The sequence below is a fragment of the Gracilinanus agilis genome, chromosome 6 (genome assembly GCF_016433145.1).
Source record: "Gracilinanus agilis isolate LMUSP501 chromosome 6, AgileGrace, whole genome shotgun sequence".
NCBI lineage: Eukaryota > Metazoa > Chordata > Mammalia > Didelphimorphia > Didelphidae > Gracilinanus > Gracilinanus agilis.
The window spans coordinates 177,988,370-178,004,103 of NC_058135.1; the positions used below are offsets into that span (position 1 = coordinate 177,988,370).

The 15,734-nt window shown below is 38.3% G+C and overlaps 1 protein-coding gene across 5 annotated transcripts in view; it reads right to left on the minus strand.

The window, feature by feature from the left end:
* The window catches only part of TBC1D1 (TBC1 domain family member 1), a 315,182-nt gene that overhangs the window by 95,398 nt on the left and 204,050 nt on the right, over positions 1 to 15,734 (minus strand). For all 5 annotated transcript variants that reach the window (XM_044681366.1, XM_044681365.1, XM_044681364.1 and 2 more), the window contains one exon: positions 4,987 to 5,172. In XM_044681366.1, coding sequence (XP_044537301.1) covers positions 4,987 to 5,172 — 186 coding nt within the window. The remainder of the gene's footprint in view (positions 1 to 4,986; positions 5,173 to 15,734) is intronic.

The following is a 15,734-nucleotide window of genomic DNA, read 5'->3' on the forward strand; positions in this document are numbered from 1 at the left end:
TGTGAGAGCAGGAATTTTTTAGGGAAAGGAACGGAGATTTTCTTTCTATTCCCAGGACTGAGAAGCATCTGATGCATAGTAATCAACGAAGTGACAAATATTTTACACCTCTATTTCAGCACTACTTTCAGCAGTTGGTGCTTGCCCTGTGGCTCATACAATGGTCAACATTCCAACCAGGGCAACTGACAAGTTGCCCCAAGTCAACATGGCAATGTTAATAATCCTATATTACAAAGGACAAAAAAAAAGTCATAAGGAATAGCCCCCAAATAAATTTTTCTTTAATAAAAGTGGTCAAGCCTAACACCAACAAAGAGGCAGTGAGGAAAACCACTCTCACTTCTAGTAGGCATGTCTGCCAATGTCCCCTTGCTGAGTTCTGAGGCTGTCCTCAGTAGCTGTTGTCTTGCTGTCCGGGTGTCACCTGATAACTCCTTAGCCACTCCTCGGTGGATCACGTCGGGACAGGCTGGCTGCCAGAGGGCCTTCTTCTGAAAGCTGGGCCACAAGAAGGTCCAAGCCTTCATCACTATGGTGGGGGCATACATAGAAGGCAGCTCCTGCAGATTTTGTCAGCCCTCAACACCTTATGTGTAGTGGCAGCTGAGAGTATCGAGAAGTCAAGGAAGATGAGGATCCAGCAAAGGTCACTGGATTAACCAACTAACACTGGAAATCCTGAGAAAAACAACTTCCTTGGAGGGGTGCAGCCAGAGGACAAGTAGGGGTGGTGTGAAATAAAATATCTCCATCCCTCAGACGGTGGGTATCACAGAGTACCGTGTCATAAGCTGGCATCCCGGGCATCAGCATGACAGGGTGACAGAGGCAGTGGAATGTTACCACAGAAGGGCAGGTGGCATGACATTTGAAAGCCAGGGGACAAGCAGGATTCTTAAACCCAGGTGGGGAGCACAGTCTGTCTCTTAGTTTCCATACCTGCCTCTGACATGGGGTAGGTTTTGGCTCTCTGAGCTATCCAAGTGCCTGCTTATCTTGGCCCTTGATCTATGGCAAGCTGTGCTGCCATGGCAGCAGGGCCTTAGCCAGCCAAAGGAAAAACCTCTTGATCTCTCTCTCCTTTTTTAATTAATAAATGCTTATAACTCTGATCAATTTTTATTTGTTACAGGGCTGAGAAAGGAGTGGGAGTGGAAGGCACTGAGGACAGACACATTTTTCTGGGAGTTATGAAAAGGAAGAGAGAGATATAGGAACATAGTTAGACTAGGGAAGGATAGAGGGACAGTTTTTAAGGATCTATATTTTGATCCTCCTCTACCTTCTAATTGAACTTGGACTCACTCAGGACCCTGGGCTCCTAGATTTTCACCATACGTGGCTCAGAATCAGATCATCAAACTACTTGCCAACCATTATCTCCAGGCCCCAGCACAACATGTGTATCCTTGCCCTCCTAGCCTTTCTAGCCCTCTTTACATGTGTGTTCTTCCCTTATTAGAATATGAATTCCTTCAGGGCAGAGACTATATACTTGCTTGTATTTGTATCTCCAGGTGTCAACAGTGCCTAACACAAAGGAATTCCTTAATACTTGTTTATTTATCCATCCATCCATCCATCCATATTTCAACACAATAAGAAAGAATCCAGCAAATAAGGATAAACTAAACAGAGGGAAAGAATGATCAAAGGATAAGATAAAAGACACAAATAGAGGGGTTGGCCTTGGGAAGGAGAATGGTCCCCTCTTCCATTAAATAGTAGTGCAAGGTTGGACAAATTATTTCCCTTCCCAAGCCATAGTTCTCCCTTCTGTAAAATCAAGAGGCTGGCCTAGTTATTCTCTAAGGTCCCTTCTAGTTATAAAATTGTGTGATTCTGTGAATGAAGTTTGAAGTTTTCTGAAAGGATCATGAAATGTTTCCAGAGAAACAATAAAAAAGCTTTCCATATATAAATAGCTAGAAAAGATTGTTTATATGAGGCAAAATATTTAGAGTGCATCCCTTTCATTTCTTTCTCAGTTAGGTCAGGTGAAAGCCTTGATAAAATTCTAACAGAACAACTTTTCAAATTTATATTGTATTATAAAACCAGAAAAAAATTTTAAAGGACTTCATATTGGATTTTCTAAAGAAATATCACACTGTCTGCTTCTCTCCTTCCCTTGCCACTGCTAGCTCTCACCAAATCTTGCTTCTTTATTCTGTAATCTAGTTTTGTTGTGTTTGGGGTTTTTTTTCCCATTAAAAACATTTCAATATTAGTCATGTTGCAACACACACACACAAAATAAAGTGAAAAAAGTATGCTTCAATTTGCACTCAGAATTTATCAGTTCTCTCTCTGGAAGTAGACTGTATTTTTCATCGTGGATTTTTTTTTAATTGTCTTGATCACTATATTAGAGTAATTAAATCTTTCACAGTTGATCATTATTATAGGTTTGCTGTTATTATATACCATTCTCCTGTTTCTGCTTGCTTCACTCTGCATCAGTTCATATAAATCTTCCCAGGTTTTTGTGAAACATCCCCTTGTCATTTATTATAGTACAACAGTATTCTGTCCTAATCACATACCATAATTTGTTCAGCCGTTCTTACATCTTTTCAATTTTTGGGCTTTTTTTTTTTACCTTCTAAATAGTATCATTTCTTGAGAGTCAGGATGACAAAGTGGATAGAGAGCTGTCCTTGGAGCCAAAAAGATTTGGGTTAAGTCTTACATTGACACGAACTGTTTGTTGTATGATTCTGAGCAAGTTATGGAAACTCTCTAAGACTATAATTTAAAGAGAAAGTTGAATTTGTAGAGGAAGTGTCCTCATCTGGAAGTTCTCTATAATAATGAAATCACAGGTCTAGTACCTGTTCCCTAAAGAATCTTATAACACTCATTCTTGGACTTCTAATTTGTGTGCTTCTCTTCTCCAGCTTACCTGTTCCAGAGGAGTGAAATCATTCTGAAATAGGTATCATTCCAGGAGAATAAATTTTAAAATTCCATGTTACTCCAAACATATAATGATCTACTCATTTGAATTTTACTTGCAAGTTTAAGCCCTGTTCATACAACATAAAGATGAATGTGTGTCCCAGATCACAATGATAAAATGAAAAGAAAACTAAATTTGGGAAAAGAAAAAAAAGAAAAACCTTGAAAATGGAATACTGCTAATAAGTCAGCTAAGATAAGCAAATGGTATCAAAAACCCCAATGCAGGTTAATGATTTTAATGCAAAAAAAGAATCAACAAATTGCTTTAGTTGACTTTTAGAATCTCTCATCTCTTCCTTCTAAGATATTCAGCATTCACATTAATTTGAATTATAGTCTACAGTTATTACATAATCATTTAAGGCTGTGAATTCTTCTAACATTCCCATGAAGTTCATATCATCCCTGTTTTATAGCTACATCCTTACCTTATGTGTCCATCTCTGAAGACAACCTCATCCAGAGGTAAGATTCTACAGCTATATAATAGGGCAATGTCAATTGACCCATAAGGAAATTGTCTCAAATCAGTGGCAATATGGGGCAAAAATTCATAAGTATCCAATTCCTTCTGGTCTGGTGGCCATGTGTGTCCTTGTAAATAAATGTATCCTTGTAGTGAAATGGAGGTTATATATTTGGCAGGAGGCTATACATGTGGTAGGAACAGTAATTTTTTTATTAAACTGTCTATATGCGGTTAAAAGCCTAACATATTTACAGTAGGTCTTAAAGACATGTTACCAGTTCTGTCTAATTTTTAATACTTGTAACATACTACTGTAAAACTATCCTCCCCCAAATTTCAACTACCATTTCCACACCTGATGTTATTCAAGCCAAGCCCCAATTTCAGTACTGAGGGACCAGGGCAGTACAAGCAAATTCATTCATCTAGAGGACATTTATTGAGCACTTACTTTGTGTGAAGTACTGTATGGAACCCAAAAACAATAGATTCAATGATATCCTACCCACTCCCATTAGTGTCTGATATAATGAGAAAGATTGTTTATGGATGGGAAGGGAAAAAAATTTCTTCTTCCTTATATTCAGCCCACTCTACTTCCATATTCATTAAGCCTTTTCTCTTTTGAATTTCTTTCCTTTCCTTATACTTCATAGAGGCTTTTTTTTTTAAACTAGTGAAATGGAATGGAGAGGCATTTTTAAAGCCCTCATATAATAAGAGTTGATATTTAAAAAGCATTTTATGGTTTGCAAAGCATTTCAAATACATATTTTATTTAACCCTATTACAACCCCATGAAGTGGAAGCTATTATCATACCATTTTTCTGATGGAGAAATTGAGGCTCATAGTTTAAATAACTTGCCCAGTTATGCAGTTTGTAAGAGTCTAAGACAAATTTGAACCCAGGTCTTCCAGATTCAAAGTACAATGATTAATCAACCTTTCTACCTCCCATTTACCATGTGATACCTTTTTTTTTTTTTTAAGAATATGTGAATAACTGGATAATGTAAAAACCTAAGTTGATAAAATTCAGACCTTCAATATGGCATTTAATTTGAAATTTGGTTTTTATGAAAGAAGGAATACAAAAGAAGGGATGAGCCCCACTTTTAATTCCTCAATAAATGGAAATATTACATGAAAGACTTATAGTAAGCTGAATCAACTTTTTTTTCTGCAGTTTATATCTTTAGAATTCTTTTTATTCTCCTAATTAAGAAAAAGAAAGCAGAAAATAAAAATATATATGTTCTGAATCCTACTACAGACCCTTGGGGCAAAAGTACAAAACATTTCCAAATCAAAATTTCTAAGAAAAAATTAATTAAATGGGTACCCAGATAATAAAATTGCTGATAAAAATGCACTACAGAAGCGAAAATAGTTTAGTATTAAAGCATATTGATAAACTGTCTTATCTAATTTTTACAGATGTCATTCTTAAGCCCAATTGTAATAATCCAAGTATAAAATGGAATTGTGGGGGGTCTATTTTCTGAACAAATGAAAAAAGCAAAATGAATGAAAGAAATGACCCCTAACCTTGCAGTTTCTGATTCTCCTTCTCCATCCTGAGCAGCAGAATCTGCTGGAGAATTGCCTTCTTCCATAGCTCCCGGAGTTCTCGGGATGTTCGTTTCTTCTCCTCTATCACAGGGCCAAAGGGACCATCTTCACACACTGGCTCCAATGGAGAACGTGGGGGAAGATCTCCCAGATCTGAATAATCTGGTAAAGAAAAAAAGAAGATGAAGGGCTTTTTGTTTTTTAATATATGTCCTGTGAAATAGTATAAAAACATCACAGAATATGTGAGTAGGAAGGGATGCCAGAGGCCATCAAGTTTAGCCTATCCCTGAACAAAAGTAGTCTCAACAAGTGGCCATCCAGCCTCTTCCTGAAGGCCTCCAGCAAAGAGGATCCTACTCCCTCATAAGGCAGTCCAATTCTATACATGTTAATATCCTGTAAATGATGTCATTATTCTATTTTTCTAATATCATTTATTATGCAAGTTCTACACATGAAAATAGATTATACTTAAAAGGTCACACTCCCAACACTGCAAATTATACAGAAAATGGCATGCAAGGAGAGTTTTAGGACCTGATAAAAATGCAAATAGCCCAGGGAAACTACCATGTCATTAATCACAGTCTTATAGCATCACCAAAGAATACTCAAATGAATCTGTGATGCTCTACATGTGAATATTCCCTCAAGCACTGCAGATTCATTAAGCATCCTTGTCAGCCCCCTCATTCCCCTGGTCTGATTCTTGTCTGGGTCTTTCTATACATTTGCCACAAAGGTGGAGGGGCAGGGGGGACACCCAACCCTATGCACTGAAGTCCTTCCTCAGTTTCTTCAGAAATACTGAAGATGCCAATGAAGCATATAGTGTGATAAATTATCCTTCATGCCCAACACCAGAAGAATACAGTTGTTCTAAAAATGGCCCTATATTTCAGAAATAATCTTGGGGTCATTAAAAGCACTGAATTCCCCAAAGGAAAATTTCTATTCTCTTGTTCAGTTCTTGGTCCAGCTCAATGATCGTGTGTGATGTAGATCTAAAATATAGGTACAAATAAACTAAATTGTCCCAAATGGGCTTCAAAAGAACATTAACAAAGGAACAGAACAAGAGAATGGGCCTAAACCATGTCAGAAAGATATGTAACCAGGACAAAAAAAAGCTGGATTGGTTATGTGGGAAGACTAAACATGCTATCTCAAGTGATCTTGAGACAACTCTCCCAGAAGACTAGATGTCTCTCCATCCCCTCCAATTTGGAGAATTTATAGGAGGGCATGAACAAAGAAGATGGACGAATTGATATCTACACCATTAAATGGATAACTCGCATTGATGAGACCGTATGTCCCTCTCAATGTCCTTGGGAAGGAGCACCTAAGGCTGTTACCAGCTAACCTCTTAAATAATTCTTCAGCAGGGACAGGCATTCAGAACAGAACAGAATGAGTACTGACTTAATGCAAAGAGAAAGACCAAGCACAAGCCTAACCAACCTTGCAATTTCACCCACAGATAGGCGTGGGGGTACTTCTTTACAATCTTGCCAAAGGGGGCTGATTCTCAAATCAGTGACCACTTACAGAAAACCTTCAAGGCAACTTCTCTAATCAAAACATTTTTTCTCAGCTGAGCCTCAAGCCTGGAACACAGCAGGTGCTTAAGAAATGCTTGTTGACATAACTTTAAATAAAACACAACTACATAAGCAGCAAGATGTAATTCGGCACTTCCATAAACAGACATACTACGTTAAGGTAATAAGTACTTAAAATGGCAAACAGAGTCAAAACCAGATTAAAATGTAATTGGGAAGTATTTAACAAGACAAATAAAAATAAAATTAAAAAAAACACAACATTTTAAGATTAAGTCAAGGGAGCAGCTAGACGTCTCAGTGGATAAAAAGTCAGGCCTGGAGAAAGGAAGTTTTGGGCTCAGATTTGACCTCAAACCTGCACTTTAAGGATACTGTGGCCGAACAGAAAATGAACTAGAGTAGGGGAGACATTTAAGGCAGGGACACCAACCAGAAGGATATTGCAAGAGTCTAGGATGAGGAGAGAAGAGCTTACATTAGTGTGATGGAGGTATCAAGGAAAAGAAGAGAGTGAATTATTAAGAAGAGGTGTCATTAAGGTAAAAGTGATGAGTCTTGGCAATATAGATTGGAGTGGGAGGGGTGAGAGTAAGGAGTTGAGGATGACATCCTGGTGATGACATCCCCTCTGGGTGCCTGGGAAGATGGTAGCACCCTCAACAGTAACAGGAAAGAATTTGGAGGGAGAGATAATGAGTTCGGTTTGGGACCTTTTCAGTTTAAGATGTCTCTCTACATGGCATCTGAGTTTGCGATGTCTAATGGGTAACAGTAGATGCCAAGTATGGAGGTGGGAGAGAAGTTACGGAAGTAGATTGGAGAATCATCAAGCACAAAGATGACAACTGAATCCATGGGAGCTGAGGAGATCGCCTAGTGAAAGAGCACTGAAGGAGAAGAGAAGAGGGTCCAGAACAGAGCCTGTCAGGACACCCACCATGAATGGGCCTGACTTAAAAAGAGTGGTCACATAGGTAGCAGAACCAGAACAGAATAAAGTCTTAAAAACCTAGATCAAAGATAGTGTCAAGAACATATAAGAAAACAACTGCTTGAACGCATGGGTCGGGGTGGACATGATTGGGGATGTGGACTCGAAACTNCCAACAATTTGGAAATTGGTCTTGACCAAGGACACATGACAAAACTAGTGGAAATGCGCATCAGCCATGGGTGGGGGGGGAGTGCGGGGGACGAAGGGGAAAGGAGGAGCATGAATCATGTAACCATGTTAAAAATGAATATTAATAAATGTTTAAAAAAAAAAGATAGTGTCAAGGGATGTTAAAACCAGTGGAAATGCACATCAGCTATAGGGGGAAGGGGAAGGGGGAGTAAAGGGAAAAGAGCATGAACCATGTTAACTTTTCTAAAAAATTAATACTATTAAATGTTAAAAAATAAAAAATAAAAAATAGGGAGATTAAGATCAGTTGACTCTGATGATTAGAGACAGAAATAAAAAGAACAGAATCATAAAAAAAAGATAGTGTCACGGAAAAGAGGGTAAACGACAGTCTCAAAGGCTGCAGAGGGGTCACTGGTGACTGGAGAGAGCCATCTTGATTTGATAATGAGGTCACAAACCAGACTGTAGAGAATTAAGACAGTGAGAGGGAAAATGTAGAAGCACCTACTGTAAACAGGCTTTAGTCCCCCAAAGGAGGAGAGGTTGGGAGGTTAGCAGAGACAGATGGATAAATCAAAGGCTCCTTGAGAACGGAGGAGGCATGAGCACATTTGTCAGCAGTAAGGAGGTAGCCAGTAGACAGGGAGAGATTGAAGGTAAGTGAGGGAGGGAGCTGGGGATCACTGAGGGGACAATCTGTTGGGAAAGAATGGGATCAGCAAACATCAGAAATTACATAATTTAGGAGGATTCTCAGAGTGGGTTCCAGCTTTTGCTGCTACTGAGCCGCCATCTTGGCTCTACCTCCAAATTATCTAATTTAAAATAAATCTTGTTTGTTTTGTTTAACTTTACAGGAATCTGGTTCCAGAACTAAGAGAGGTTTTCATCTGATGCCCTTCTTTAGAGAGGAGCATTGTAGCTTTTTTATACTTATTTTAGCATTTCCATTTTTTCCTCTTCTTGGCCATTGGGACACACGCTGCTGGACACAATACAGATCTGAGTAACGTGCTGCTTTATCTCATACTGGAAGTATTTACACTCCCACTGGTTTGCAAGAGATTCTAATTTCAACAAAGTAATTTTTGTAAGATATCCTGGTAGATTTGGCAGGCATTCCAGAACACTGGCTGTTGGTTTATTATTTAGAGTAACATTTTAACATGCTTTCATGTTTGTGTAAGGAGAACTTGGGAATTGGTCCAGCTAATAGAGATAACCCAGTTTAAGACCTGCAACAGTTAGATGAAGTTGACTTTAGGAGCAACTCTCATGCAGTGACTCCAAATAAGATGCAGGCTCCCCTAACCTTTTCTCATTTCTCTCTTCCATGTAGGGCAATTCATCTTTCTGTTATAACAATGATTTCTTCTCTTTAGTGTGGGATACACCCATATTAGTGTCTGTTACTTTTAGATTTTGAAAACTAATAAAGAAAATAGCTAGAACAGATAGGATTCTAGGTGTGTAAGTAGTTGGGTTGTTAGATTCACTTAACTTTTTGTCATCTCTACTGAGACTTCTGGCTAGATTGCTAAAACAAACTCCAACTTATAGCCAAACAGGTCACTCACAAAAAAAAAAAAAAAAAAAACAACCTTACATTACAAACATACAGCCTTCCTCTTTCACTATGAGCTTTCCTGCAGCTCTCTCTATCTCTAAACACAGTAGTCCTCTGCCTTTTCTTTCTATTAATATCTCTCCTCCCTTGGATCAAACAAGATCAAAATGAAAATGCTGTTGGTAATGCCTATTTAATATTTAGTTTTCCACAAATTATAAAGGATTCCCTCATTTTGATCAGATTAAGCTAGACATAGGTTACCAAAGGAGAGTTTCAATGACACCCACAGCCAAAGTTTTATAGGGCAACAATTATGGGTTGCAATGATATTCTGAGTGATAATGATTTAGCTCACACATTTTCTGTTGAAATAATTTTTATTTACTTATGGGGGGAATCTCTTATATTGTATCCCCTCATAGAAGGTAAACTTGATGGTGTGGAATGAAAGACCTCTCTTGCTTTTTAGAAATATTCAAGAAGCATTTTCAAAGTATCCTACTCTTACATCTTTTGATTAGCCTGAAAGAGAAATCTTTGTAAGGACCAGGGCAAGGACAAGGGGTCCTTGACTGATCCACCTGAGGGGATTAGGGCATTAATCAGAGGTCCCTTTCATTATTTTAGGATGATATAAGGAAAATCCTTGAAAGCAATGGTCACAGAACAATTGAGTTCATTTTCTAAAACAAATCCTCTAAATGCTGTCTGAAAAATTAATGCTTTCTGATGAAGCAAAATATTAATCCTGAATTGTGCAACTGTTTTATCATACTATAAAATTTTCCTTGTTCAAGAATCCTATGAAGAAGTTATTTCAAAATTATCTTGCTATTAAGAATGAGAGAACCCTACTGGTTTGAATATTTCTCTCTCAAGCAGTACAATGCTTTTTGAATATAGAATAAGGATAAATTAACTTTTAAGATGTTTAGGGGCAGACTTGTATCTACGACACATAGTACAGCATTAATATTTTTTCTTCAAATAGTATTTGTTTCCTTAAATATCTCTAGTGTCTATTTTCAGTGCTATACACATCATAGACACAAACTGAACTGAATGATGCTAATTTGTACATTTTTCATTGCTTTTATTAATAACTTATCAGTTAAGTAATAGTGTTGCTGGCCATGTTTTGTCTATGTTTGTAATATCTCACCACCTATTGGGAGAAACAGATTTGGAGTAATATTTATGATTCTACTAATGCTCTAGATTTGGGGCTCTACTTTTTTTTCCCACTGATATAATATGTGACTGAGAAGAGTACAAGAATTTCTCCAGTGGAGGGGTCCATAAGATAAAAAAGTTGGAAAAGAGCAAACTTAAAATGTAGCTGTGTGGGGGCAGCTGGGTAGCCCAGTGGATTGAGAGCCAGGCCTAGAGATGGGAGGTCCTAGGTTCAAATCTGACCTCAGACACTTCCCAGCTATGTGGCCCTGGGCAAGTCACTTGACCCCCATCGCCTACCCTTGACTCCAAATCAGAAGGTAAGGGTTTTAAAAAAATAATTTAGCTATGTGTGCTCTGTAATCTAGTACTTATTTTTTCACCCAGATTTGTGATTTTAATGATATAAAGGGCTCCAGTCTAAGAAGTATTTCTACCAATGTAGATTGGCATCTTGAAACTTAGAATATTTCAGAATTCCCAAGACAGTGAGCTGTTAAGTAATGTGTCCAGTGTCACATAGCTATTAGTATGTCTGAGGTGGGACTTGAATCTAAATTTCCCTGGCTTTCAGACCAATTCTTTCTCCATGATGACACCCAGCCTCTCATATAATGCATGTGTATACACTGTAGGTGGTACCAGGCCTGGAGTCAGGAAGACTTCTCCTTTTGAGTTCAAATTCAGCCTCTGACACTTATTAGCAATGTGACTTTGGGCAAATCACTTAATCTTGTTTTGTCTTGGTTTCTTTCTCTGTAAAATAAGCTGAAATATAAATGGAATTTTATGAAAAAAATGGCAACTGGGCAAGTCACTTGACCCCCATTGCCCACCCTTACCACTCTTCCACCTATGAGACAATACACCGAAGTACAAGGGTTTAAAAAAAAAAAATGGCAAGCCATTCCAGCCTCTTAGCCAAGAAAATCCCAAAATGAGATCAAGAAGAGTTGTATATGACTGAGATGACTAGACCACAACAATAACATATATTGTAAATACTCATTCATGGGGGGAAAAATGGATATTTCCTAGAACAAACAATAAATCTGTCAGGCAATTTGTCAGGTAACAAAATGTGCTCCAACATTGTACAACAGATTTGAAGGATGGTTTTCTTGCTTTTGATTCACTAACAGAGAAAAATACCCCAAATGGTTCTGACTAGTTTACTACCTGGACTCATTCTGAGTGACAGACCTATAGAGGACATTATAGATGCAGAAAGATGCAATGGCCTAAGAGCTGGGCAGGAAACTGGATGACCTTGGTTCTGTTTCTAGCACTGTATGGCACTCTAGGCAACTGTCTCCTTCTAGGAAAATATGAGGACCTTCCATTTATCACATACTCTGCAAACAGAAACTATTAATCAGAAGGTAGATGAGTTTTCTGAGCCACTTACACAAAAGTACCGCCAAAATACGCCATACTGTGGGCAGCATCAAAATAATAAAAGGAAATTAATGTCAAGATATGGATTGTTTAAATTAGATTCTCAAAAACAACCCCAATGGGATTGTAAGAATTTTAAAGGCAGTAATAATTCAGGTGCCACCAGATTAGATTGCCATCATTTAAGTCATACCCAGTGGAACTGTAAGTCTGGTTTGGGCAAATGTGTCGGTATTTCACACATCAAATGATCTCTTGACAGTTTTGTATTATTGCATTTTTCTTTCTTATGGCAAATAAACATGTCTCCTCCCAAGAAGGTTATTATCAAACAGAGTGTACGAACAGAATTCTGATCCATGCTTACAACACAGTTGAAAAACATAATTTATTCAAGTCACTTCATACTATGACAACACCGAGCTCCATGAAGTTCAGAGTACACTACTTTGGATTCTCATGACGAACATCTGACCCTTGGTTCCTCATCTCTAAGATGAGAGGATAGGAGGGGTGTTACGATTAAAATGGATATAGACGGATGTAAATAGAAGTATTAATATTTTAATTAAAGCCGTTTTGGTAAAATAAAGAAAGACACACGCCTGCTAAGATCTAATTCAAATCGCCTGCCATTACCTTCTCCCACCTGGCTGCCTCGTACCAAAAAGAGCACGTCCCAATCAATTCTTCTCTATTTAAGCTATGCTTTACGTTGGCTCACGTCACCACGTAAGACAGGAAACCCACTGAATCATGGGAAATGTAGTTTCAAAGTCCCCTAAATGTCCACAGGAAGTTTATGTCATATATCTAAATATTTAATGCTCAAATGAACCCCAAATTTCCATTAACACATTCTCCCTGAGAGCGGAAAGAGACTAGTCTCCTTGAACGCTCTTGTAAACATAACTTTTAAATTACAGAAATTTGGGGATAAAAGAAAAGAGGATAAAAACTAGCCGCATTGACAAAAAACCAATTGGGGCAATCTCCTATTGGCATAAGAGTGTACATTCAAAAACAAATGCATTCAACTCCCCATAGTTCAATCAACTGCACCCCAAAGTTCATTTGGATCTTCATGACCCAGTGAAGGCTCTTCAGGCATCTTCATGGTGCCTTCTCGAAACAGGTTCGTTGTCTGGATTCTGGGGAGATGTCAAATTTCTTATCCTGAAATTACTCTCAAAGAATTTAAACTTTACATTAATACAAGGGTGTATTATGAATTTATTTTTGTTTATTCAGAAATTTTATTTACATAGATTTTGATATTTTGATTCTGATTTTAAATGTTTTCTTTCTCCCAAAGTTTCATTTTTCTTCTATTTGCTTTTCTTTTTATATTTTTGTTTTTTCTTTTGAATTGTCTCATACAACCCCATAACTCAACCATGTATCCTGAGCTGATCTGGGTATTTCTTTTTTAAATACCCTCTTTAGGGGGGGATTGTATTTTTATAAAATCCAAGATTAATTTTTTGTTCAAGAAAAAAAATTCTCGGGGAAAGAAGCTTGCTGACTCCTTAATCCAGAGAATGAACTGAAGAATCTACATTTCATCAAGAGATCCAGAATGAACTTTGGGGTACAATTGATTGAACTGATGGGGTTTGAACAGTTACTTTGAATGTACATTTTACACCAATAGGGGACTGCCCCCAATTGGTTTCTTGTCAATGCGCCTAGCAAAACACTGGTTTTGCGTTCTCTCTCTTCCATTCCCCTCTTATCTCTAAATATTGTAGTTAGAAGACCTTTGTGGGTACAAGATGATTATGTTAAGTGATCACTTGGGGTGACTAGGCACCCAAGGATCATCAGGGGGGATTGTGTAAATGGAATTAGCTCATCCTCATTCATCGTTTAAGACTCTAGCCATCAGAAATAATGTCACCCCACCCAACTTAGAATTAAGTGGGGAGGGGGAGGTCTGTTACCCACACATGATAATAAGTAACAAATCAAAGACAAGGGACTGCCCTTTGGGTAGTCCAAAACAGTGTTGAGGCTACCATTTGTCTACTTGAAATTGGAGGTGGATGCAGGAAGTGACAAAAGATGCTATCTTTTAAATATGATGGTAACTTCCTGTGGAAACAGTTGGCGCTTTGAACTTGGTGTTGAAGGATCTCTGGTGAGACCTCAGATTGCCTCCCTCTGAACTGTCACATGGGTAAGTTAGGCTGACTTCCTTTCTCCTCCCTTGGAGTTTCTGGAGGCTCTACCCTTAAAGAGGCCTCTCTAATTGTAAAAGGCTTTGTGGCTAGAAGCCTTGTTTAATTAACCTTTGTGCTCCTCTGCTGGGCCTCTAAATTCTTACCTGGTCCGGACCTCTAGTCTGGGCCAGAGTTTCTCTCTCTCAAATTCCCTACCTTCAACCTTCCTAACTGTAAATAAACTTCCATAAAAGTCATCCTGACTTGGGTCTATTTTAATTTGAAATCGTGTTAATCCGATTTCTGGCGACCATACCTTAAATATCTAGTTTCCCCTCTTACAGGGGATTACCTCCAAGGTTTCTTCCAGCTATAAATCCTGTCAATCCAAAAGGGCTGTTTTCATTTTATACTCCTAACAATTATAAGGCAGGGATATTAAGTGACTTCTTAAAAGTCATCAAGAAAGCCAGTGAAGAGAGGGAGGAAATGAAACAAAGGCTAAGCAATCTAGGCCATCTATTGACTAAAACTTGGTGTTTCACTACATTCCATGAAAAAACATTCCACAGTCCACCACCTCCTGGGCTCCCTCTCATGTCAACGAAAAATGCCAGTCATTCTAAAACCTCTCTGTTTATATAATATGAGTGTGTTTGGGGAGAGGAACTGAAACTAGATACTAGACCTGAAAAAAGCTAACTATAGGATTAGCAACTGCAGCATCTTTTGTCACCAGCAGCTGGAGAAACTTTTAAAGTGATACATGAAGAAGCCATGTGTACTTTAGGAGAAAAGAAAAAAAAATCCTCCATTAACATTAGCCAGCTGCTGGACAAAGTGTCCTACTTCCAAGAGTGCTATGAAGAATTATCTTTAATCCATCTATTAGATGCTAAAAAAAAAAATCCTAGCTTTGGGAGCCAGACCATCCCCTGAGAGGAAATTCTCAAGAGACAACCAGGCTCTAGTCTCTGTCCTGGACGGCTTAATAGCACTGCTACAGGGGCACGAACATGTATTTATTCAATAAATATTTATTGAGTACTTATTCTACATGCTGTGGAAGATACAAAAGGAATAGAAAAATTGTTCTCAAAGAACTTAAAATTTAAAATGGATGATAAAACATACTATATGTGTAAATATATATACATAGACACAGCTCTCTAAGATTAAAAGCTGCCACATTGATGCCAAACTTTTTACCTCGATGGGCAAGGGGAAAAGCATTTATTAAGTGCCTACTATGTGCCAAGCAGTATACTGTGTAAAGTGCTTTACAAACATTATTTCATTTGACATTGACAACAATGAAGTCAATAGGTACTATTTTGATCTACATTTTATAGTTGAGGAAACTGAGGCAGTCATTAAGTAACTTGCCCAGGATGATCTAGCAGTGTCTAAGGATGAATTTGAACTTGGGTCTTCCTGTGTCCACCATTCCACTTAGCCATCTCCAGGGGGGGAGCTAGGGTAGAAACTAGAATTTTGCCTCTAGAACTGAAAGCATTGACCCAGGCAAAAAACAACTACTATGGTAGAAGATAATCTATGGAAAGTGCTATGAGAGAGCTATTGATTAGGGGCTAGAAAAGCTCAAGGGTCACTTCTTACTGCAGAGGTCCCAGAGATAGCAGGTGAGATGAGTCTCAAAGAACAGACCGGGGGGGGGGGGGGGGCGCAGTGGGGTAGCCCAGTGGAGTGAGAGTCAGGCC